This window comes from Symphodus melops, assembly GCF_947650265.1.
Source record: "Symphodus melops genome assembly, chromosome: 14".
In the NCBI taxonomy this organism is placed as follows: Eukaryota; Metazoa; Chordata; class Actinopteri; order Labriformes; family Labridae; genus Symphodus; species Symphodus melops.
Window position 1 is genome coordinate 23388531 of NC_136704.1, and position 23003 is coordinate 23411533.

Below are 23003 nucleotides of genomic sequence, written 5' to 3' on the forward strand. Positions count from 1 at the left end.
ACAAGATTGTCACTTTTGGAGAAGCTGCAACTGGTCACTGCTGTCTACTTGCATAGATAATTTAATTTAATTCAAAGTCAATGGTCCAATGATTTATTTAGCATGAAGGAGCATCTAGAATTCATTTAGCTTTTATATCTGAGTATCTTCTGCTGCTACAACTCAGCTCTACCTGGACTCGAAGGTGATGTCCGTCATGTGACATATTGAGGTTGTCATGATAGCAGATTTTTTTTTAAAAGGGACGTGTTTGTGAAAAACTTTTATCGGGTAACCTGAGACCCCAAAAAAATGTGACATAAATCCATCCAGTCATACACAAGTCTGACAACACAGAAAAAAAGCTCAGTTTCTAATGTGCTCGCCTTGTGATGTCACAGTGGGAGTCTGGTTAAAAAAAAAAAAAAAACTTGATTTGTATTTCTCGTTAGCGAAGGAGTGTTGTCTCCCCGGAAAACTCAGGGGGCGGGGCTGATTTCATTTAAAGAGACATGCACACTAAAACGGAGCGTTCAGAGAGAGCTGGTCTCTACAGGGTCACAAACCTCCTCTGCTGCTTGTTCATGTTGTATAAACACAGATGTTTCATTTAGAGCACGGGGGGGGGGACAATATGTCCGCTTTACCTTCTAATACCTTGTCAAGTCTCTCCTCATCTGTCCTATCCAGTGACGGCAAAGAGATCCAAGAAATATAAAACTCAATGATGTTAACTACAGTTGTCTCATGATCAAACTCGTTTTTCTTAACACTCAAAAAAAAAAAAAAGCCGTTCTTGCTGTCTGCCTTGGATTAATTCTGCTGATACAGCGTTAAGTCTTATTAATGTTAAACAGTCTGGTCTGGTAGATAGTGTGGGCTCTGAAGTCCCGCCATTCTCTGACCCTCTCTCTCTCTCTCTCTCTCTCTCTCTCTCTCTCTGTCTCTCTCTCTCTTTCTGTCTCTCTCTCTCTCTCTCTCTCTCTCTCTCTCTCTGCCCGCATTCTGCTCGCCTGCTCTGATGACCTGATGCGATCAGACATCCCCCCCCTCCTCCCCTCCTCCTCCCTGCTTGCTCGACTTCCCGACGTAGCAGAGTGGCTCATATCTGAAGGCCTGCGAGCAGCTCCATCTTAACCTCTGTTTTGACTGGGACGCGGAGGGGAGGGGACAAAGAAGTGCACCACTAAGGCCATTTTTAATCAGCTGCTTCGCTGCAAACGCTGCCCGAGCAGATGGGAGTCATTACCGAATGGCAAACGTGCTCAGCTCACCGCCAGCACCGAGTCCTCGCCTGACGGTCCCCTTTATGATTATCTCAAGTGCGCCGCTTCTTCTGGCTTATGTTGACATGCTCATCGTCATGTGCGGTCACAAAGAATTGTAAAGTACACTTTGAAGACGTTCATGGAAAGCGCTCGTTTGGTCGCACACAGCCGGGCTGAATCAGACGTGCAGCTCGTCGTCTGCGTTATGTCATTACTGAAGCCTCGCTCCCGCGTCTAGACTGAATTCTAAACACCGTCTGTATCTATAAATACAATCTCCCTCTGGGCTTTAAAGCTTCCTCTCTGTTTTTTTTTTTCCTCTCCTTTTCAAACCTGTGTGTTTGAACAAGACATGTTTGTCAAATCTTCTCTCTTATTTATTTTTATTTTTTTCTTGCTGTGAACATTTCACTTAATCTTTCCCTCATTTTTCTGCCGGTGCTCGTCATGCATGCATAATTCCGGGTCTGTGGGTATGCCATGTCAAGCCACGGCACAGGCTTTGTGTTTGCTGACTGTCAAAACAATGAGTGTAATCCTGCTTGAATGGAATCCTGTTCCTTCACTCCCCTCCCTTCCCCATTTTATGGCGATGAGATAATTAGTCCTATCTGCATTTAAAGGAGGGGAGGGGGGGGGGGGTCTATCAACCAACCCCCCAGACCCTCTATCCACCCCCTCCTCCCTTAAAAAAAAAAAAACTGGCATTATGCCCCGAGGAGTTTGGACACCATTGCTGCCCTAATATCTGTCCTAAGCAGGCCGCTCACATGTCTGCAGCGAGGATCCAGATTGTTTTTTAACGTGAACTTTTTCGTTTCGCTTCTTCTCCATTTTTTCCCTCGTTGAATATTTTGTGTAAAATATTTGAATCCGGGGCCTGAGCTTTGAGTGGTGTCATATACTGGACACATTAACCCCCCCCCCCCCCCTCTGCAGGGGGCCATGTGGTGTTTTAGGGTAATATAAACATTATTGATTTCACTCACATCAGCGCTGCATTAACAAGCGTTTCAGTCTTCAGGATGTTTCTGATTCACCTCCAACACACTGACGACATCACAGACGGATAACTTCAGCACCTGATCGCTGTTCACGTGGCCTCCAACCAAAGACCCTTTTCATTCAGAACCAGTCAGTCGATTCTTTGGTGAGACAGAGCTGCTTTCTGTTCCCCCCAACAAATCAATCCACGTCCTTTTATGTTCAGATCAATCGGAAATGTTTGTTATTGACCAGAGCAAAGAGGGCGAACGCGTCTTTACGTCATTTCTGGAGTAGAAAACAAGAAGTCAAAAATATTTGACTTGACTTTGATTTGAAAAAAAGTCCCAGAGTGAAATGAAAAGTCATGCAGGGGTTAAAAAGTGCTTCGATACGTGCAGAATGTGAAACGACAACAAAGCACAAGAGTGTAAATAACAACAAACAGAACCAACAACGAGTTAGAACGATTCGCACGATGAATTATTGAGTAGTTATAAAAGGCCACTTTGGAGAGTTTGCTGGTGTCCTGTTACGTTGAGACCTCGGCCGCGTGTTGCCCGAGGTTTTAATAAAATTCTATCAGAGATAAATCTGAACGTCTTTGGTTTGAGTAGTTGATTCACTGAGCTGAATATCCGCCTCTTCTCCAGTCAGCAGGCGGCACTTGATCTTACGACCTTTGCGTCTTCGATATTGAAGCTCGTTAACTCGGCTCTTGAAGGTGAAACCTGATTCAGCATCTCTCGCTGCTGACCTTGAAGACACGTCGGCATGTGTCCCGAGGTCGTAGTCAGGAGGATGTGTTCATGCTGCATCTCTTAACACCGGCGTGTCTCTCCTCTCCTCTCCTCACAGAGGCAGCGCTGCACAGCCTCCTGGGAGCTCTGACCAGCGAGACTTACAACGACCCCACCCAGCACCTGGAGCGCGAGCAGGCGCTGGCCCGGCAGTTTGCAGAGATCCTGCACTTCACCCTGCGCTTCGATGAGCTTAAAGTACGTTTGTTTACTCCTCCCTGCAGCCTCTTAAACCCTCAAACTGGACTCTTTGGATGTTGTGTAAGACGCTGCACTCTCCTCCTGTGATAAAGACCGGACCTCTTCGCAGAACAACAAAGTGCTGATGCCCTCAAATTGATTTCCGAGGTCTGTGCGACTGCAGCCAGCGAGCGCATGATGAGCATTTAATTAGAGTCCTGATACTGCCCTGCTGTTTATTATACCGTGGATGCCAGTGGAATGGCTAATAAGGGTGTTGGCAGGGAGAACTCTGTAAATCACTGCAAAACGCAGAATAAACGATGGAGGGAGAAAATGTTCAGACTTTATCCACCTTTAATTGCTTCAGTGCATCCCAGAAAACACCAGGAGGGGAAGCATGGGTGTCGGTCGAATGCCCATTGTCATTGTCAAGTAATCGTGTTAGTACTTATGCGGTTGGACAGGGGGTGAACTGGTTCCCCCTTTAACATCCTCACTCTCTGAGATACAAAAACTTTACACCCCGACACCCCCAGGCCAGTTGCCGCAACGTCCCAATTAGTGCCCACTATCCACGCTGGCAAGCGAGAAACACGAAGGTAGGAGGAGAGAGGGGGGGGGGGGGGGCGCAAGGTGGCATGCCAGGCCTATTCATCAATCTTTCACACCCATGCACGGGCTTCTGACCTAGTTAGAGTGTGAGTGTGTGTGTGTGTGTGTGTGTGTGTGTGTGTGTGTGTGTGTGTGTGTGTGCGGCCCCTCCCTGTCTCTCTCGGTGCACACGGTGGACGCAGACAGAGTACCAGCCCATTGTAGCAGGATTAGCATGCTGCCAGTGCAGCTTTGACTGTGACAGGCTTATACAGGGATGAGGATAATTAGCCACATGATGAGCTCTCGCTGGTGGTGACGTTTAAAAAGAGTGTCGACTTCGCTCTGAGCGGTCAGTGACAGCTTCACCGCGAAGGTTAGCCGCCTCCTGCAGATTCATCTGAAGTTCAGACGATAGCAGACAGGAAGTGAACGTTTGTCCTCGCCTCCCTCTACCTAATGAGACCCTTTATACCTTTTTGTCAGCTTTTTCACGCTCGACCCCGTTGTCACAATCTGTACTAATACACATCCGACTACAACAGCCAAATAAGTAAACGTCTCCTGACAGGATGAGGGGGATGTGAAGGGGGGATAAGTGTCAGAGGATTCAAATCCACTTCAGCAAATAAACTTGTAATTGTATCTGGGTTCTTTATGTCATTTCCCCCCAAAGCTACGTTTCTGCCTTGTTGGCTAAAGCGTTCTGTCGTGTTTGATATCCAGAGCTGAATGTCCCGCTGCAGGCAGTGCCACCTCCAGACATGCAGAGAACACCCCCTCCCCTCCCCCCCTTTCCTCACATTAACATGTCATTTTGTTGTTGTTTTTTTTTGTCTTTTGCAGATGACAAATCCCGCCATCCAGAACGACTTCAGCTACTACAGAAGAACGTTGAGTCGAATGCGGATCAACAACGTACCGGTGAGCACGTCTTGTCCTTCTCCTCCGCGGGTGCCTCAGCTTGAATTTAAAAAAATAAAAAAATAAATAAAATGAAACAGTTTCAAAGCAGTAACAGCAGGAGTGGTACGACGGTGTTTCTAAAAATGTAACCCATGCACTCCGAAAACTTTCTAAAAGGTGTTAGAGGAGCAGACGTCTCTCTCTCTCTCTCTCAGATTCTGCATTAATATTGTTTCAATTTATCCAAGATGGCGGACGAAGCAAGATCCAACGCTGTCACTCCAGTTTCTGACTTTATTTCAAAGCTTTTCCGTAACGTGTTCACAGCGTCGGCTAAAGAGCGGAAAAGAAGAAAACGCGTCGAGCGATCCAATCAGACGCCCTCTTGTTAACGTTTCCTGACTTTTACCCGCTCGCCATTTTAACAAGGCGGGAAAACGAGATGAGTTGTTTTTTCGCTCAGCTGCAAGCGGCACCCAAACGGAGCCGCTTCCATTTTACAGGAAGCAGGATACACAAACACGGGAGCAGTTTCCTCGGAGTGGATTTAGAAGGTGAAAAATCGACGGATCTCGAGGAGTTTGGACTCGTATTGAACGCTCAGGTTTCTCCGTTTCCGCTTGAGGTGGCCGTGGCAAACTTTTTGGATCGTAGCTGCCTTTTCCAGGGGCGATAATGAGTTCACAGCGTCTCTCTGCTGCCCCCAAGTGGCCAGAAAATCATTTAGTGGTTGAAAAAAAACAAAGTGTTGTTTTTCTTGTCTTTGTATCGTCGTGTTGTTTCATGGTTAAAGACGCCATCACATCAGGTTGATGCCGCTAATTCTCCATAACTGTATTTCTTAGTAACTTAATCTTGTGACGCAGGAGAAGTTTTTTTTTTTTTTTTCTCAAAGTGCATGAGAGGCAGACTTCCTGTCACCAGAACTTCAGATCTTCATGCTGCAGCTCGTGATCCGATTAATCAACCTACAGGGATGTTTAAGCCTCTCAAACTTAAACGCAGCTCACTCTGAGCTGTTCACGGGAGGTTTCCTGTATTGATTTTTAGACAATATAGCTTCGAAGACGTTGCAATTGAAGGATCCATTCCCTCCCTCGTATCACACATGCTGCACTTCAAAAGATGTACGTCTGTATTCAGAGGCTTCACGAGGTATCTAAAAGATGCTTTAGTGCAGGAAGTGGTGAGATTTTATTGTTCCCGCGTCGCGCAGAGAGAACGGAAACTGCTCCTCGTTTGGACCGGCTGACAGCTCGGCTTTATCCTCCAGACGAGAATGAGCCATTAGGCAAATGGGCCCAGACAAGTCGTCGTTAGGACCTGTCACTGCTGAGAGACGCTCAGGCTGCCCGTCCCTCCCTCGTAGCGCCACAAATTTAGTCACCGCGCGAGACGACCCAACCAGTCAGACGACAGACAGACATGTGAGATGAAACGCACATCCGTCCCCGAGGTAAAAACAAAAAAAACCCTCCTTTGAGCTTCACGCGTCATCTTTTGTCTCAACATGAATCAGTTTGAATTTTTTCGGGAGAGATTGTTCACGTTGTTTTGCCGTTAATGAAAAGCGAGATGAGAGGAGACGGACTTGATGTTTCTTAAATATGCAGACACATTTAGAGCGGCGTGTTCGAGAGACGCCTTGTTCTCGCTTCACTGCCAGGTGTGTTTTCAGGTAGGTTAGTCAGCTGGGAAACCAGGAGGCTTCACTCCTGTTGTTGTTTTTTTTTTTTTTTGATGTTGAGTTGTGACTTTTAGATGTTTTTGGATTTGCACGCTGACATTGATGTGGATGATAGCAGGAGAGTTACACCGAGACACGACACGAACAAAGACCAGCGTCCCTCGCTGGTCATTTATCTTTAATACATGAAATAACAAGCGAGGACATCAAAGTGCCAATATGAGTAACTACGATGAGGGTGAGCCGGTGTCCAAACATCAGAATCCTTTTTATTGTCATTGTTCCTCTTCTGGAGCACAATAAAGTTTAAAACAGCAGATTGCATTTAAAAAAATTTTTTTAAAATGGTGTACAGTACAGATTCACTAACTTACCAAACACATGAGGAAAAGGAGGTTAACCCTTTACTCGTTGATTATTCAGGGACATAACAGAACTTTATTTATTTCATAACATTTTTCAAAATGCCAAAGTGACCATATATTTGGTTCAAATGCCACAGGAGCAGGATCAGTAGGGGGATCTCTTCTGATTGGCTGAGTGAGGATCACATGCCTCTCGACCTCGCTGAGGTGCAGACGGGAGGCCATATGTGATGCAAACCCGATAAAGGGTTAAATTAAAACGTGATGAAAATGGAGCGAGTGTGATCAGGTGAATGATTCCTCTCTGAGCGAGCTTTAAACATGAGGGCTGATTTTGAGACTCCTGGAGAAGTGGTTAAAAAAAAAAAGGAGGATAAATCTTTGTAAACGTCTCAGAACTTTCTGACCTTCACAGTTTCACAGTGTTCATGAACACGAGGGGAGATGTTGAGATGTTTCTCCCCACGCCGCCTGAATCAAAGATCCTTACATGATGAGGCTGATACAGAGATCGGAGTCCCTGTTTTTTTTTTGGGGGGGGGGGGGGGTCTCTGTTTTATAGAAGGATTCAAATGAATGCATTGTTGTGTGAACATCTGAGTAACACTTGGAACGTGAATAAAAAAAAAAAGATTGGATCTTAATTGTTTTTCAGAAAAGGCTCAAACAGGTGATGGAAAATGAACGTTATCTTTAAGCCGCCGTGCTCTGCATGAGCCCGACTGAACCTCATTAATCAATGGAGTTGTTCTTGGTGATTTTCAGGCCGAAGGGGAGAATGAAGTCAACAACGAACTAGCCAATCGGATATCTCTGTTCTACGCGGACGCCACGCCCATGCTGAAAACGTTAAGTGACGGCACAACGAAGTTTGTCTCTGAGGTGAGCGAGGAGCCGAGGTGAGCGGAGGACGTCGTTCTGAAAGGCTGCAGTCATTTCTCACTCTGTGTGTGTGTGTGTGTGTGTGTGTGTGTGTGTGTGTGTGTGTGTGTGTGTGTGTGTGTGTGTGTGTGTGTGTGTGTGTGTGTGTGTGTGTGTGTGTGTGTGTGTGTGTGTGTGTGTGTGTGTGTGTGTGTGTGTGTGTGTGTGTGTGTGTGTGTGTGTGTGTGTGTGTGTGTCCCCACAGAACAAGAACCTGCCCATAGAGAACACCACGGACTGCCTGAGCACGATGGCGAGCGTGTGTAAAGTCATGCTGGAGACGCCGTGAGTGACTCTTCGAGAGCTCCTTCACTTCTTGCTCTTGACATTTACACGCGTGTAATCCAACCGCTCCGTGTCCTTCTCCAGGGAGTACCGCAGCCGATTCAGCAGCGAGGAGACGGTGTCCTTCTGCCTCCGGGTGATGGTGGGAGTAATCATCCTGTACGACTACGTCCATCCTGTAGGAGCCTTCGCCAAGTCGTCCAAAATCGACGTGAGTGCACTTCCTGCCCCCGACGCCTCCTCCTCGCCGTTTGCTATTTAAAGCTAACAGTCGCGCTTTGTGTCCCCAGATGAAAGGCTGCATCAAAGTCCTCAAAGATCAGCCTCAGAACAGCGTCGAAGGCCTTCTCAACGCTCTCAGGTAAGCGCATGTCCGCGCCAAATTGTGTTCTTCCCCCCGCAGCCCGGCGTGTAATGCGATTATAGGTGCAGTCTGGCGACGTGCACGCTCTCATTGAAAAAGACTCGGCTGCTCAAGCTGTGAGCGAAATGATATTTGGTGCCTGTTCACCATGCAGACTCTGGGTTTATATCACCGTGACGACAGCTTCGCCCCGAGTCCAGCGGGGGGATGCGGTCAGCCACGAGAGCCTTCTGTGCTCCGTTTCAGGTTTGGGTGTGGAAGGCTCTCCAGAAATGCAGATTGTATCTGACACCTTACCCCCCCCCCCCACACACACACACACACACACACACACACACACACTCTCCCAAATTGCCCCCGCCTCGCCTAATGCTCACAGCTGCTCAGCCTGACAGCCCTGTTTCCGTGGTGACCTCACATCTGTATGTGCACAGGGGGCCTGAGGCACGCCCCGTCACGTGAACTCACTCACATGGAAAAGTGTTGGATTATATGTCGGCGGTTACAGCTGTGATGTGACAGATGGTGACAAAATGCCGTAGCTGCATACAGTGGTGGAAAAGTGACTTCCAGTACAGCGCTGTTCTTTAACTGGTTCTGAAACAGACTCGGTTAATCCTGATGGTCTCAGGACAGACATGTCTGCAGCTGCAGCCGCAGGGTCCAGAGTCAGGCCGGGCCATTATCTGCACAAACAGTCTACAGCTGTTTCCACACCTGACCTGACCGTGCACACATGCACCTCCCAGCAGGAGGCTTTCCCCGTCACACAGGAGGGAGGGGGGGAGGGGGGCAGATGCAGCAACAGATCTGTTAAAACATCAGCGTCATACTAAAGACTCCTCGCTCGCTGCCCAAGCAGGAGGGGACGTCCTGCACAGACTTGACTCCGACAGCTTCGTTGTTTAGAGCGACAGCAGAGGCGTTTTAAGAATCCTCAAACGTCAGACTCTTCACTTCAGGCGCTACACGCCAATCAGCTGCTGCGGCTGCGGCGTCTCTGCAAACTTGTCTGCTCAGCTTTGCAGCTGTATTGATTCTGTAACATCTGCATGGATACATGTGCAAGGAGCACGTGACCACGCAGTGCCGCGTCAATATTTGTGAGCGCAGCCCTGTGAGCTGTCAGCAGCGTATGCGTTAAATTTTGACCTTAACCTTGAAGTCATCATCAACGACGACACCCACTCGACTTTGAACACATGAAAGTCAACGATAGATAAAAGGAAGTCATGTGACCTCTACAGGCTCCTCCAGGACATAATAAAAAAAATATATCAAATATATATGATGTTTATATTAGGGGGTTCCAGAAAGCTGTACAGACTCAGCAAGGTGTGAGACAAAATCACATCCAAAGAGGGGAAATAAGATGAGAAATAAATCAGGAACCAGGAAGTAACTGCCGAGAAAAGTTTGAGGTTTTTCCAGTCCGGGTGCGACTCCTTCACTACACACAAAAACAAATAAACAATAATGGTAAAAAAACGTGTTCTGCCATTATAGGGCTTAAAAAAAATAAAAGGAGTGAGCAGAGGTCCTGATCATCCATCGGTCTAAGAATGAAAGCCTGGATTCTGTCTCTGTCCTGCAGGTACACGACCAAGCATCTGAACGATGAATCAACCAACAAGACTATCAAGAGCATGCTGCAGTAGGCGGAGCTGCTGCTACAACTGCTGCCTCACACCCTGCTGCGGGGAGACGCCTCTCTCCTGACTGATGTCGGTGCACAGAATGTTTTTCCTCTTTTTTTTTTTTCTTTTTTTTTCTATCTTGGAAATAGAGCTACTGCTCCCGCCCTTCTTTTATAATGCAAAAATGCTACTGCCATTATGAACGTCTTTTTCTGTGCCAAGAAGATGTTGCTGCGATGTGATGTTTGTGGATAGAAGGCCATGCACCCGTGGCAGCTACTGAACACATTGTAGATCCTCCGCTGTTTTTAAACTCGTCTTGTTTTTCCCCTGTGGACGGGACGGGAGTGCTTTGACTTGAAAATTTAAAAGAGAGAGATATATAGAGAAGTATATATTATTTTTGTCTGATTGGTTATTTAATGTCACATCCTGTGCATGATGGAGAGGATGTCTTTTCCTTCTATTTAAAAGAACTAATGGTTCCGTTTGATTTGTCTGCTCTGTTGTGCGTTTATGTTTTGTTCTTGAAATGGTACCTGTCAAAATGAGATTGAAAAGTTCTGTTTTTATATTTTTTATAGGTTTTAATTTTGTGCACATATGTCCTTTTTTTCTTTTCATCGTTCAAACTGTGATGTGTTCAAAATCATGTTAACTTTTGGGAAAATCTGGAGTGTGTACTGTAAAGGAACAGTATGTCGTGGTTGGAGAAATTAAAAGGAGAACTCTTGTTTTCTATGAACGTCTTCGTTTGCTTTGACTTCTTTGGACTTTTGATTATTTGTGTTTTAAATTCAGCAAAAGGCACATTTTCTCTGCTTCACCACAAGACTAGAGTTTTAGTCAAGACCACAGTAAACGAGACCAAGACACACTCAAGACCGAGTCATTTAGGGATCCAGCACAAGTCCAGACTAAGACCATAAATATGACAGAAAAATGGGCCGTAGCATCGGGAAGGTTGCTGCAGTAACTGTAAACTTCAAATTCATCAAGTTACTTGTTACATGTTCTTTAATATTTATACAGCAGCTTCTTTTTTTCCTTCATATTTCCAGGAACTGTTAGAAGTATCTCCTCCTTTTTTTATATATATATATATATATTGATTTTGCACCAAAGGAACTCTGAACTATTTTAGTTTCTTTAAAGCTCCCTCGACCCCAGCTGACATTGGGTGAGAGGCGGGGCTTACTGGTGGTCACCTGTCAATCACACTCACACAGTCACCAGTGAAGCTAACGAGCATGTCTTTGGACTGTGGGAGGAAGATGAACATGTAAACGCTCCCACCATGACGGCCTCCATATTTCCAGCTAACGACTCACTGAACGTCTTCATCCATTAAGTAACGTAGTAACGTGTCAAACATGAACGAGTTGAATAAGTTCCAGTCTCTGAAAGTTAAAGAGAAATCTATAAACAAAAAATTAGATGTAATAAATGCTTCTCATTACTAGTTTCCTGTTTACTAAACTGGCTTACATTGAGAGATGCTCTATCGTCGCCTCTGTTCTATTTAATCCCTCATAAATAAAAGAAACAAAAGTGTGAAGGTAAGCCTTTTTTTACATTCTTTCCATTCATTCGTTCTTTTCCACCTTCTCATCCTTTCACCCCCCCCCCCCCCCCCCCCCCTTCATTTTTAACCTTCCTCTCCGTCTCTCCTCTTCACTGTGGTGCTGTGGAGTGAGAAGGGGGCTTCTCTCGGGTGGGCACTGCAGCACCATCAGCAGTGTGTTGGAGAACTTCTCAGGGTCAAAGAGAGCGAGGCAGCCGAGTGAGGAAGGGCGTGTCCTCTGCAGCATCACTGCACTCACAGAGAGAGAGAGAGAGGGAGAGAGAGAGAGAGAGAGAGAGGGAGGGGAGCGGCAGGAAATACAGTGGTTTAATGCTGGATGGATTCATGAGTCCTTCAGGAAAGGGAAAGTGCAGCACCTAAGATTTAGATGATTTTAAATGTCATGAGCTCGACGCTGGGATCACTTCTCGGAGGGCGGCTGTGACCTTGCTGTGACCTTGCTGTGACCTTGCTGTGACACGCTGAGATGGAAACTTTGACATCAAGGATTTATAACATAAACTTCCCAGACGTGGGAGCTGTGAGACTGTTTTAAACTGGTTGGAGAACATCGGACCTTTGTATCGAGACGTGATGAATAAACACAGTTTAGAAACATTAACGCTCATACAACCCAACAAGATTTAATCCCACTGATGTTCGTGCTTGGAGGGAACTTCTTTAAATTTGGCATTATTCAAAGATGAACTTATAAGAATTGAAGGTCGAGGCGTTTAAAACATCGGTTTATGAAGCCCAGCGATGGTATTAAAAACGCTTTGAATAAAAACAGTTTTTATCAGGCTGTTAACTTCATTACTGGCGCGGTTACAAATGGACACTTCATTCGAGGAACTGCAGCGTTTCGTACTTCCACATTGGCTGAATTTTTCAACACTAGAAGTCACCAGTTTTATTTTATTTTTTGGTGCAAATGTCTGAAAAAAGGATAAAATGTGATTTATTTAATCAAAAATCAGCCATACACTCGATCTTATTACTGCAAACTCATTTTATTCAGAAGACTTAATCGAAGTGTTTTCAAACTTCCGTCAGGGAAAAACGTCCTTTTTGTCCAGAGGTCGAATTTCCCGGTTAACCCCTTCCCTGCTGGAGTGACACCAAGAGTAGGAAATGATGACCTTGAGAGCATTTTATTCATGTGTATGCCACACGAAAAGGAGCTTCATTGTGTTTTCCGCACTGCCAGGAGACATTTTTAATATTGTGGGAAACCATAGAGGGCTTTGGATTTTATCCTTACTAACATAAAAGGATCAAAAAAGGCAGTTTTTTGTGTTTTTCCTCAACCTGGGGGAATCAGGGGTGCGTTTCTCTCACCGGTTTCTAACAGTAAATATTTGTGTCTTTTTGTGTTTATAGAGTATTCATCTGGTTCCCTGTATAAAGTGATGCTGTTTGTTCTCACAGTGCTGTACAGTTAATCATTCAAACTTTTTACAGTGTGGGGCTCATTGAAGTGGCACAACTGTCAGTTATTTCTGAGTAAAGAGTTTCTTCTTTTATTCCAGTGAAAACCCCGTCAGCCTGAGAACTGACTTCTGTCCATAAACCGCAGAGCCCTAACACATTGCTCATCTGTCTCTTGGGTGAGAGCAAGTTCACTTTTCTGAGAAAGACAACGGCTATCCTCTGAGACCACCCCTCCGCATTAACACACTGCCACAGATGCAGAGGCCCCCCCCCCCCTCCCCAACAGGATCCCACTTCCTCCTGCACGTTGCTTTAATCGGAGGGGGGGGGGGGGGGGGGGGAGTCTTAGTTAATCAGTCGTGTCAAAACATTAACGGCTCATTGAGGATCATGTTTCATGCCAGCAAAAGTAAACCCGGAGTGCTGTAATCTCTGTCCGTTGGCAGATAGGACGATTGGCTTGGGCAAAGCTTCAGAGCTCTATCAGGAACCAAGAGTGAGTGAAAGTGTTGCGACACACGAGTGAGAGGGCACAACCAAGTTCCTCTAAAATACTGCAAAGAAAGTTTTTTTTTAATTCATCAAAGATTATTTAACAGAAAGGAATAAGTACTGTAGCCTCAGCGAGCGAGACCGTACGTCTTTACGTCTTTGTTTAGGCTCGTAACTACGGCGTTACATATTGAACATCACTATGCCGATGTTTAGTAGTTAGTTGCATATTTTAAAGGAGATTAAAGAAAAAGAGGGTGATATTTTTAGTCAGATAAAATACAAACGCATGCACAGGAAGTGATTGCATGAACTGCTTTGTCCACAGGGGGCGCCAAAATCAACACAAACTGAAAGTACCTCGAAGAAGCTTTCATGAACTCCTGCACAAAAACACCCTCGAATAACTTAAATTCATAAATGTATGTCTGGACGAGGGTTAATTGGAAAAAAAAAAAAGGATTTCACATAAAAAGTATAATAAAATGCATCATGGTCACTCGACTTTTCAGCTCGAAAGAGGTGGAGTCAATGTCACGTTTGAGCCAAAGCCAGGAATTTACCTGATTACATCTTAAACATGTTTATGTTTCACACCTTCAGAAGAAGCTGCACGAGTGTGAGATAAACCTTCACTAGTTGTATTATATAGTATTTTTATGTTCACCTATGGCCATGAGCTTTGGGTCATGACCGAAAGAACGAGATCTCGGATACAAGCGGCCGAAATGGGCTTCCTCCGTAGGGTGGCTGGGCGCACCCTTAGAGATAGGGTGAGGAGCTCGGTCACCAGGGAGGAGCTCGGAGTAGAGCCGTTACTCCTCCACATCGAGAGGAGTCAGTTGAGGTGGTTCGGGCATCTGGTCCGGATGCCCCCTGGACGCCTCCCTAGGGAGGTGTTCCGGGCATGTCCCTCCGGGAGGAGTCCTCGGGGTAGACCCAGGACACGCTGGAGAGACTATGTCTCTCGGCTGGCTTGGGAACGCCTCGGGGTCCCACCGGAAGAGCTGGAGGAGGTGTCTGGGGTGAGGGAAGTCTGGGTGTCTCTGCTTAGACTGCTGCCCCCGCGACCCGGCCCCGGATAAGCGGTAGAAAATGGATGGATGGATGGATGGAGTATTTTTATGTTGTACATGACATCGCTCTGTAGGTCACCACACCAGACAATCACATGTAGAAAAGTGAAAACATCGCTCAGTCAGGATTCTGTGGCACATGATTTAAATATGGACTGCAGTACCCATGTTAAACACCAGGGGTCAGAGTTACATATTGCTCCTTTAAGTCACAGCTTTGTCACTTTCATATTTTATAACATTTACCAGACGGATGTTTTCTAAGTTCATTAAATACACAAAGTCTTAGAATGTGACTTTTTAACCAGCGAAGAAGCTTTAATGTCTCCGGAACGTTTCATCAAATATCTGTGAATTTATATTTGGAAAACTCCAGTTGTTCATTTCAGGGAATAAAAAAAGTATCATAAATTATTACACATTTATGAAATTAAGGCCTTAAATAAATATATGAGATTGTGTATGAAATATTTCAACATTTAAAACATGAAGTGTGTTTTACAAAGTCTAAAACAGGTGAAATATCGTCTCTGCATTCTTACTGATGTTTAGCAGCTTTATCAGACCAGTCGCAAAAACAGTATTCAAATTTAAAACTATCAGACTAACTTCTTTGCTCTGGTCAGACTAATGCATGGCTTGAACTTTTCATATTTTCTGTCTGTGTGTGTACAAATCTGTCCTGCTTTTACTTCCACTTGCACTTTTAATATACTGTCTATTGCAATTTCCTCAGACGGAGGTCTTGAAGGGAGTCGACCGTTTTCTGTCTTTCTGCAGGAACATAAATCGTGGCTTCTGAGTCCTGATGACTGTGCAACTGTGGTTACAGTCTCCACATCCAGGTTTCTCTCCAGCCATCCTGTCACTGAGTAATATCCGACTGAATGAACTCAACAAGAGGCCCCCGGCCGGCTGTGTGTGTGAAATCTGCTGCTGTGGTCTCTCCAGGTTGTTGTGTTTCTGTGGTTGTCCTCTTCGGAGCTTAATGTTGAAATACTTTCAGTTTTTTATTCTTGGTAACAGGAAGTCTTGGACCTGACTGTGTGGAAATCTTAAAAGACCTTTGTAACACTTTGGAAGCTGGAGATAGGACCCTTTAGCTTAGCTTAGCCTAGCCTAGCTTAGCATGATTCATGAAGACTGGGGACACGGGGGAAACCGCGACCCTGGATCCAGCCAAAAATGAAAAACATGTAAAAATGACAAAATATGATGTTCTTGGTAAATAATAACAATAACAATATAAATATGTTTAGATAGTGACATACAGTAATGTGATGAGGGAGGAAGGGCGAGGCGCTCAGGTGACAGTTCCCCTGGTAGTCTAAGTCTATAGAAGCATAACTAGGAGCTGGTCTACACCTGTCCCTGGTAGTCTAAGTCTATAGAAGCATAACTAGGAGCTGGTCTACACCTGTCCCTGGTAGTCTAAGTCTATAGAAGCATAACTAGGAGCTGGTCTACACCTGTCCCTGGTAGTCTAAGTCTATAGAAGCATAACTAGGAGCTGGTCTACACCTGTCCCTGGTAGTCTAAGTCTATAGAAGCATAACTAGGAGCTGGTCTACACCTGTCCCTGGTAGTCTAAGTCTATAGAAGCATAACTAGGAGCTGGTCTACACCTGTCCTAACTGTGAGCTTTATCAAAGAGGAAAGTATGAAGTCTATTCTTAAAAGTACAGAGTGTGTGTCCGCCTCCCGGACTCTGACTGGTAGATGAGTCTAAAATATGAACTCTGCATCTCGCTCACCTCTGATCTTTGATCGTTATTAAAAAAAAAATACACAGTTCTGACAACTTCTTCACCAGATCTATGAATAATGGTTGATGTTGACGGTCCTTAAACAGTCTCTTTTCTCTCTTCAAGTCAATATTTTTTAATGTCTATATTTTAGGAAAAAGAAATCAATCAATGCAGCTCGTTTTTCATCAGCTGGAGAATTAGAAATAAGACGTATTGGTTTTTAAACGTTACTGATTCGATCTTTAAATCATAGATTATGAAGCAGCTCCTGCACAGTGTTCCCTCCCCAGGCTGAATGAGTGTATTTATATTGAATTAGAGACTGGGCAGTGTATGTGTGTGTGTGTGTGTGTGTGTGTGTGTGTGTGTGTGTGTGTGTGTGTGTGTGGGTGTGTCAGCCATGCAGTGGCAGAGCAGATAAGCACCAGCTGCTACTGAGCGTTCACATTACTGTAATCAAGCCACGCTGGCACTGGTCACTCTGTTCCTCTCCACCTTCATGCTGCAGGATCATCTTACATTACTAGAAAGGGCGCTGTTAAAGCTGTCACGCTTAAATAAGACTTTCAGGTGTGCAGATTTTTCAGCATGCGGGGTTATTAATCACAACATGTTTTCGAGTTCTCTCCCTGCAAGAAAAGAAAATGCAACAAACGGCTGATCGCTTCAACCGCATCAGAAATAGAAGTTTAATATTTTTTTTTTTAACTTTTCTTAAATTATTCCAGCACAAAATTTGTATCTTTTTCAAAACATGAACCCTCAGCAGCACAATCTCATCAGGGAGGCCAAAAGCATTGCTATAAAAGATCTCTCCTAAAATAATGAAAAGGTGCAGACTCTTGCATGTGACTGAACCTGTTTCCACGACTGGTCGTGTTTTGTTTTTTTACGTTCAAGAAAAATATCATACAGATAACTCCGACAGCACGAAAGAAAAAAAAATCCAAGTTGTCCTTGGGTTTCATAGTAAAAGATTAATCCCTGAATATGTCCTCAAACATGCACACACTGTATGCAGCTCTCAGCAGTCTCCTCGCTGTCCACTCTGCAGGGCGTGTCAGATGAGAAATGACTGGACATCAACATTTACAGCTTCTCTGTGAAATCCAACACAATAAAACAAATTCCTTCTTTTATTTCAGTCAATCTGGGAAACTTGTCAACCTGCAACCTGACTCTGTTCTTTAATGTTTCATCCTCCAAAAACAAAGTAATCTGTTGGGTTTGATTGTTTCCTTTTCTTGTCGTCTATGAACTGATGCGATAATAATGTGCTTGGCAGAGAACTTACCTTAAGTGTGAAGCAGATTTTTTACTTGTTCACACCCTCTGCACAACACTCACACATCCGAGCACGCGGGCTCGATGTGTTTGTGAGCCTGCAGGTGGAGCAGTAGCCTCAGCTTTGGCTGGCAGCGAGTCTGTCTGCCTCTCCCTGACTGGAAGAGGAGCTGCTGACTGGAACACATCCCCCCCCCCCTCCTGCGCTCAGCTCTGCAGAGGGAAAACACTTATTCAGCTCTTATGGGAGAACCCGTCTCTGGGGTTAGCCTGGCCTAGGATATCACTAGACCTCTGCATCCCGTCCTCATCCCTCTCTGACACTCGTAAGCGTGCACTGTAAAGATGTATTCATGATGAATGAATGAAACAGGTATTGATCCTCTGTTAAATATGGCAAATCTGTCCATCAGCAAGTCTGGTGCTGCAGATTTTTCTAATCACATTTAACAATTTCTTCCACATTATTATTAAAGCTGAAGTTGCTCTTCTTCCCTTGATATGTGCCAAACCATGGATTTGCTTTTGACAGTTGAGCCTGCAGTGAGATGAGGAGGGGGATCAGTGTCAGTGTGTAAAGCAGCCTCAGGGTAACGATAACTGTCTGAGCCTGGTTGCTGGGTGGACGACCTTCCTTGCAGCCTGGCAACACCCTTACACCTTCACATGCCCCTGCAGAGCCGAACAGCCCCCCCCCCCTCCCCGATACACTCTTTATCCTCATCCTCTTCCTCTCCTTCCTCTTTCACAACACACACCAACCCCTCACCCTCTCCGGCTCCTCAGCATGAATAATGCAGGGGGCCTCCTCGATCGTCGCTACCAACATGCCACGGCATGTTTTATTCACACCAAAGTCAGACAGATTCCCCCCCCCCCTCGCCGCTGCTTGGATCCGTGAGCCGCCGTTGGCCTCAAAGACGTCAGCATCGGCACGCTGTGTCTGCTCTCTCGGCTCGCTCAGTGTCCTTGACCTGCACGGTCCCTGCAGCGAGAGCAACGCTGCTTTTGAGTGCCGAGCTGAGGGTAAATATTTGTGTTTAATTCTGGTAACACTGTCACTTTCTGCTGAGAGAAGAAGAAGCCCTCCATTAATCCGTCCTCTTCTTTTCTTTCTCAAGGTGACATCATTGACAAGCCCTGTTACGCCCCGTTACACCCTTTACCAACGGTGCTTTATTCTGTTTGTTTTTTTATTCCAATCACACCAGGAGTTTGACACCACACTGACACCTTTGTTGCACGGTTGTGGTGACGCTTCCTTACTCCCTGTTCGAACAGGTGAGGCGTCATCCTGCTGAGTCACTCCCACCTTTAAGCGATGACATCTGATCCCTGCAGGATTTGCACAAATCTGTCCCAGGGGCACCGCGCTCACACATCCTGTTTCATAGCTCTTCAGTGAATGAAGAAGTTTACCTGGACTGTTTACACCTGCTTGTGTTAGAGTGTCTGTTTTGTGTTTGATGTGAACATGCGTACACCCATGAGTGACCACCGTTGTTCCTGTTTTGAAAACAGCACGCTTCCCTTCCTTCAACAGACGCTGTTGCCACATCAGAGTTGTTCCTCCCTTATCTGACAGGCCGATCACTCCCGCTCGTTAGCTCACGGCGCGGTCCGAGAGCGGCTTCTGGTCACGCGTTGCCGGCCCTCCACGGCCATGTCAGCGGGGATGACAGGACTTTGATGGGCCATCCATTTACCCTACGGGACTCTCAGCTCATCACCTTCCTAAAGTACTCGATTTATTATTCACCAGTCATCAGCAGGAAGGTCCAAGGTTCAACCTCTCGCTTTATTCCACGCATGTCTGATCTTATTTTATCCCAAAGAAATTCTCCTCCACACGACTGGAAACTGATTTTTTTAGCAAATAATTCTTTGTTAGCATCGTCTATGAGTGAACGAGGTTGAACCATGTGGACAAACTAAGATGACGCCTGATTCGTTTTGTCCGCTTCTCTTTTCAAAAACTGCAAAAAAAATGATCTTGCATCATCCCGTCTCTTTTTAGTATGCATCCCTCACCTCGGAGTTCTGACACGTCCGGCATCCAGATGGTCCGCCATGGCAGCCTCTTCCTCCTTGGACTCACTGTTAAGAGAGACGTTTATTCTTACAAGCGATTTGAAGAGTTATGTAATATAAAAGTTAAAGATATCATCACTCACCGCCTTCCTGACCCACATGCAGTTAACACTTGTTTTGTTTTGCAACAAAGGCTTCCATCCTTTCGTATTGTTCAGATCATATCTGACACCGTGTTTACATCCAGTCAGTGAGGCCAAAGACAAAATGTCATGTTTATGTTTTGGACCTGATCTTCATGATCACTTACGATTCCTTAAGGATGATCGTGGACAATTCACGGACGGTCAGGACTGCAGAAAAGATCTTTGGTGTCAAGTTGAACACAGCACTGATATTAAGGCTCTTCTGCCTCGTTCTATCCATGTGACACACTGCATCCTGTGAGAGGTGAGGTGCACGTGTGGAAAACTAACTTTCAGGGGGCAGAAACAAGTCAGCTGACGAGTCAACAATTCCAGCCAACTTAACTTAGGAAATGATCGAGCGGCGGTTTTAATTTCAGCAGCCAAATCCAGATAATCTGTCAGAAAAGAGAATTTTTAATGAAATATCGAACCTCGATCTTGGAGTACAATATTCCCAGTTCATACATCCAACCTGAATAAGAGACATGTGAGCCTATAGATTATTGAATATACATCCTGCCACGTGGACATTTCATACGCACAACAAACAATATCAGTTTTACAATGACAACGAGTAACACAGCTGAAACAATATGAGACGTGAGTCAGAGCCACTGCTACAAATGAAAATATCAGACTGCTGCTGGAACAGAAATCCTCCTTCAGTACGTCACTGAGGCATCGCTCGTCGCTCCGCTGTACAAAGATCAGACTGTTTTTAGTTTGGCCCCTCAGTGTGAATATTAGACAGTCGTAAAAAAGGTTCCCTAATATGCTATTGACTTTATCGACTACACCCGGCACACCCGACGGCCCCCTCATTTTAAACGCTCACTTATGTCTAACATGCCTGCTTTTATGGATTGCGGATGCTGAAATGGCCTTTAGACCCAACAAGGAGCCTCCCGGGAGCGTCAGGATCTGCTCCTGTTCCACTTTAGTAAATACAGCCTGAAAACAGATGTCGCTGCTCAGATAGCGATCAGGAGGAAGGACAGTGGGCCCAGCGGAGCGATCCTGGCAGACAGAGGTCATGTTGTGCGGGCGGGAGAGTAACTGAGCACATCATTGAGGGCTCGACTTGACCCTCAGTGAGTTATAGTGAGGAGGTGGTCTGTAGGGCGGAGAGGCCCTCCTCAGGTCGCTTACATCTCACGCTACCTGTAGAGCTCCAGAGACCTTCCTGAGGAGGGGGGGGGGGCGTGTTTGTGGGTGAAACACAAACGGGTGTTAACGTCGCTATCAAGGGAGAAAACATTCTTGCTGCTGTATCTGAAGAAACTTCTCTTTTTTTTGCTAAATTCATAAAATTGTTGAGCTGCTGTACATCCAGCTCTTTCCTGTTTGAAGTGTTCCCATCATTCACTCAAGGCTTACTTAACCAGCAGAGTGGAGATGAAAGCTTGAGCATTCGAGTACACCCACGATCCTTTGATGCCCAACCATGAAGTATGTCGTAGAGCTTTTAGCATTCCCGACTCTGGAAATCAGTCAGAAAGAGTTTAAGTGTGTGTGTGTGTGTGTGTGTGTGTGTGAGTCTGATAGAAGGAGGTCCAACAACTAATTGTACACACACACACACACACACACACACACACACACACTGTTTGGATAACTACAAAATATTTATTCACGTATATAATTTCTTTCCTTTTTTTGATTGATCAACAACTCTAAATTGAAATCTTACCTAGTGTTACCATAAAACCATCAGCAGTGATTATCTAACAACCAATGTTAAATAATGTTCAATGTTACAAATGAAGATTTAAAAAAGCCGGTGAGTGAAAACAACTTTTCAATGTTGCAAATGTTGTAAATTGTTTTGTTTTTCGACCTCAGTGGTTGGTGATGATACTTTTATACATATAAAACTCCTAAAATACTGTATTTCCTTTACACAGGAAATGCATTATACTCTGCTACTATATGTCGTGAAGTCTTGACCAATCACATCGAGCCATTTTACGCTAGCTAGGCTTGTAGAGCTCGCACGGGCGTGCTCGTACGCGCGTCTCGATGCTCTGCAGGTAAAAACTTCTCAAGGACGTTGTCGACCTTTCCCTTCATCGATCTCATGACCGCCACGGCTTCCTGTGAGAGTCAAATCTGATCTCAAAAACTGGAATAACGCAACTAAAACAACGACAGTGAAAAGTGACAGAAGGCCGACGTGCTGAATGTTCCCGCCTGCTCGGATCGTCTCCACAAACAGAGACAAAGAAGAGGCAGCGCAGTGAGCTGCTCTCTCTCTCTCTCTCTCTCTCTTTAAAAGTCAATGTCGCTTGCTCGTCCATCATCTCTCTCCCTCCCAGTTATCAATATTAACGAATCATAATCCATCCAGAGCACGAAGAGAGCTGGTGTTTCTTGCAGCTCTGCAGGTAACCAGAGTTAGCATGTCCTACTGTTAAAATTAGCATTCGGCAACTTCGGCTCCGTAATAGTATAACCTTTATCTAGGAAGTAGCCTCGGGAGAGGAATAAAATAATATAATTTTAACCCCTGATAAATGTTATTTTTGAACAAAAGCAGTTAAATGCTGGTATTTTCTGCCGTAAAGCTTTTATGTGCCAGCTGATTTCCAACGTTCACTTCAGTTGAGGATTCAACACGAAGCGTCGAAAAAGAACCTGTGAAACATAAAGACAAGAGTACAACGTGAACAGAACAGTGTCTGAGCCTCGCACGTTTGCTGTGATGTCACAGGGAAAAAAATGGCCTAAAGTGCACATTGTGAGTTTAAGTTGTGAGGCTGTTGAGTCAGGCGCTGCTCTGTCTAATCTCACGGCGCACTCGCAGGGTATCTGCTGTTGTGCAACTGTGAAACCGTTGTTGAGCGTTACGCGTTACATCGATGCAGCGCTGCTTTTTGGTGATAGTGTGGCAGCAGTTGTGCATTGTTTGCTCCAGATACACTACAAGGCCTCCTATCTGCTATTTCGAGCACAGCTGTCTATTAGCTGAGCGCCTGTAAGCCAGTTTTTTTTTTTTATGCTCTCAGCTTTTTGTCAACTCTGCTGAGATTTGGGTAATGGCTTCAGCGCAGCTTAAGGAGCCGCTCTCTCTCTCTCTCTCTACGACTGTGCAGACAAGACTTCATCTGCTTTTCTCGACAGACTTTCCCCATCAAAAAAAAAAAAACAAGAATCCCAGAGGTCGCTCTCGCTCTCTCTCTCTCTCTCTCTCTCTCTCTCTGTGCTGCCTGCGTGGGC

The 23003-nt window shown here is 45.3% G+C and overlaps 1 protein-coding gene across 4 annotated transcripts in view; it reads left to right on the forward strand.

Annotated features, from left to right (window-relative positions):
* The window catches only part of fam49bb (family with sequence similarity 49 member Bb), a 32045-nt gene extending 21334 nt beyond the window's left edge, over window positions 1-10711 (forward strand). For all 4 annotated transcript variants that reach the window (XM_079360944.1, XM_079360943.1, XM_079360941.1 and 1 more), the window contains 7 exons: window positions 3090-3229; window positions 4652-4729; window positions 7529-7645; window positions 7890-7969; window positions 8054-8180; window positions 8260-8330; window positions 9928-10711. In XM_079360944.1, coding sequence (XP_079217070.1) covers window positions 3090-3229; window positions 4652-4729; window positions 7529-7645; window positions 7890-7969; window positions 8054-8180; window positions 8260-8330; window positions 9928-9991 — 677 coding nt within the window. In that variant the 3' untranslated portion in view covers window positions 9992-10711. The remainder of the gene's footprint in view (window positions 1-3089; window positions 3230-4651; window positions 4730-7528; window positions 7646-7889; window positions 7970-8053; window positions 8181-8259; window positions 8331-9927) is intronic.
* Window positions 10712-23003: the final 12292 nt, after the last annotated feature.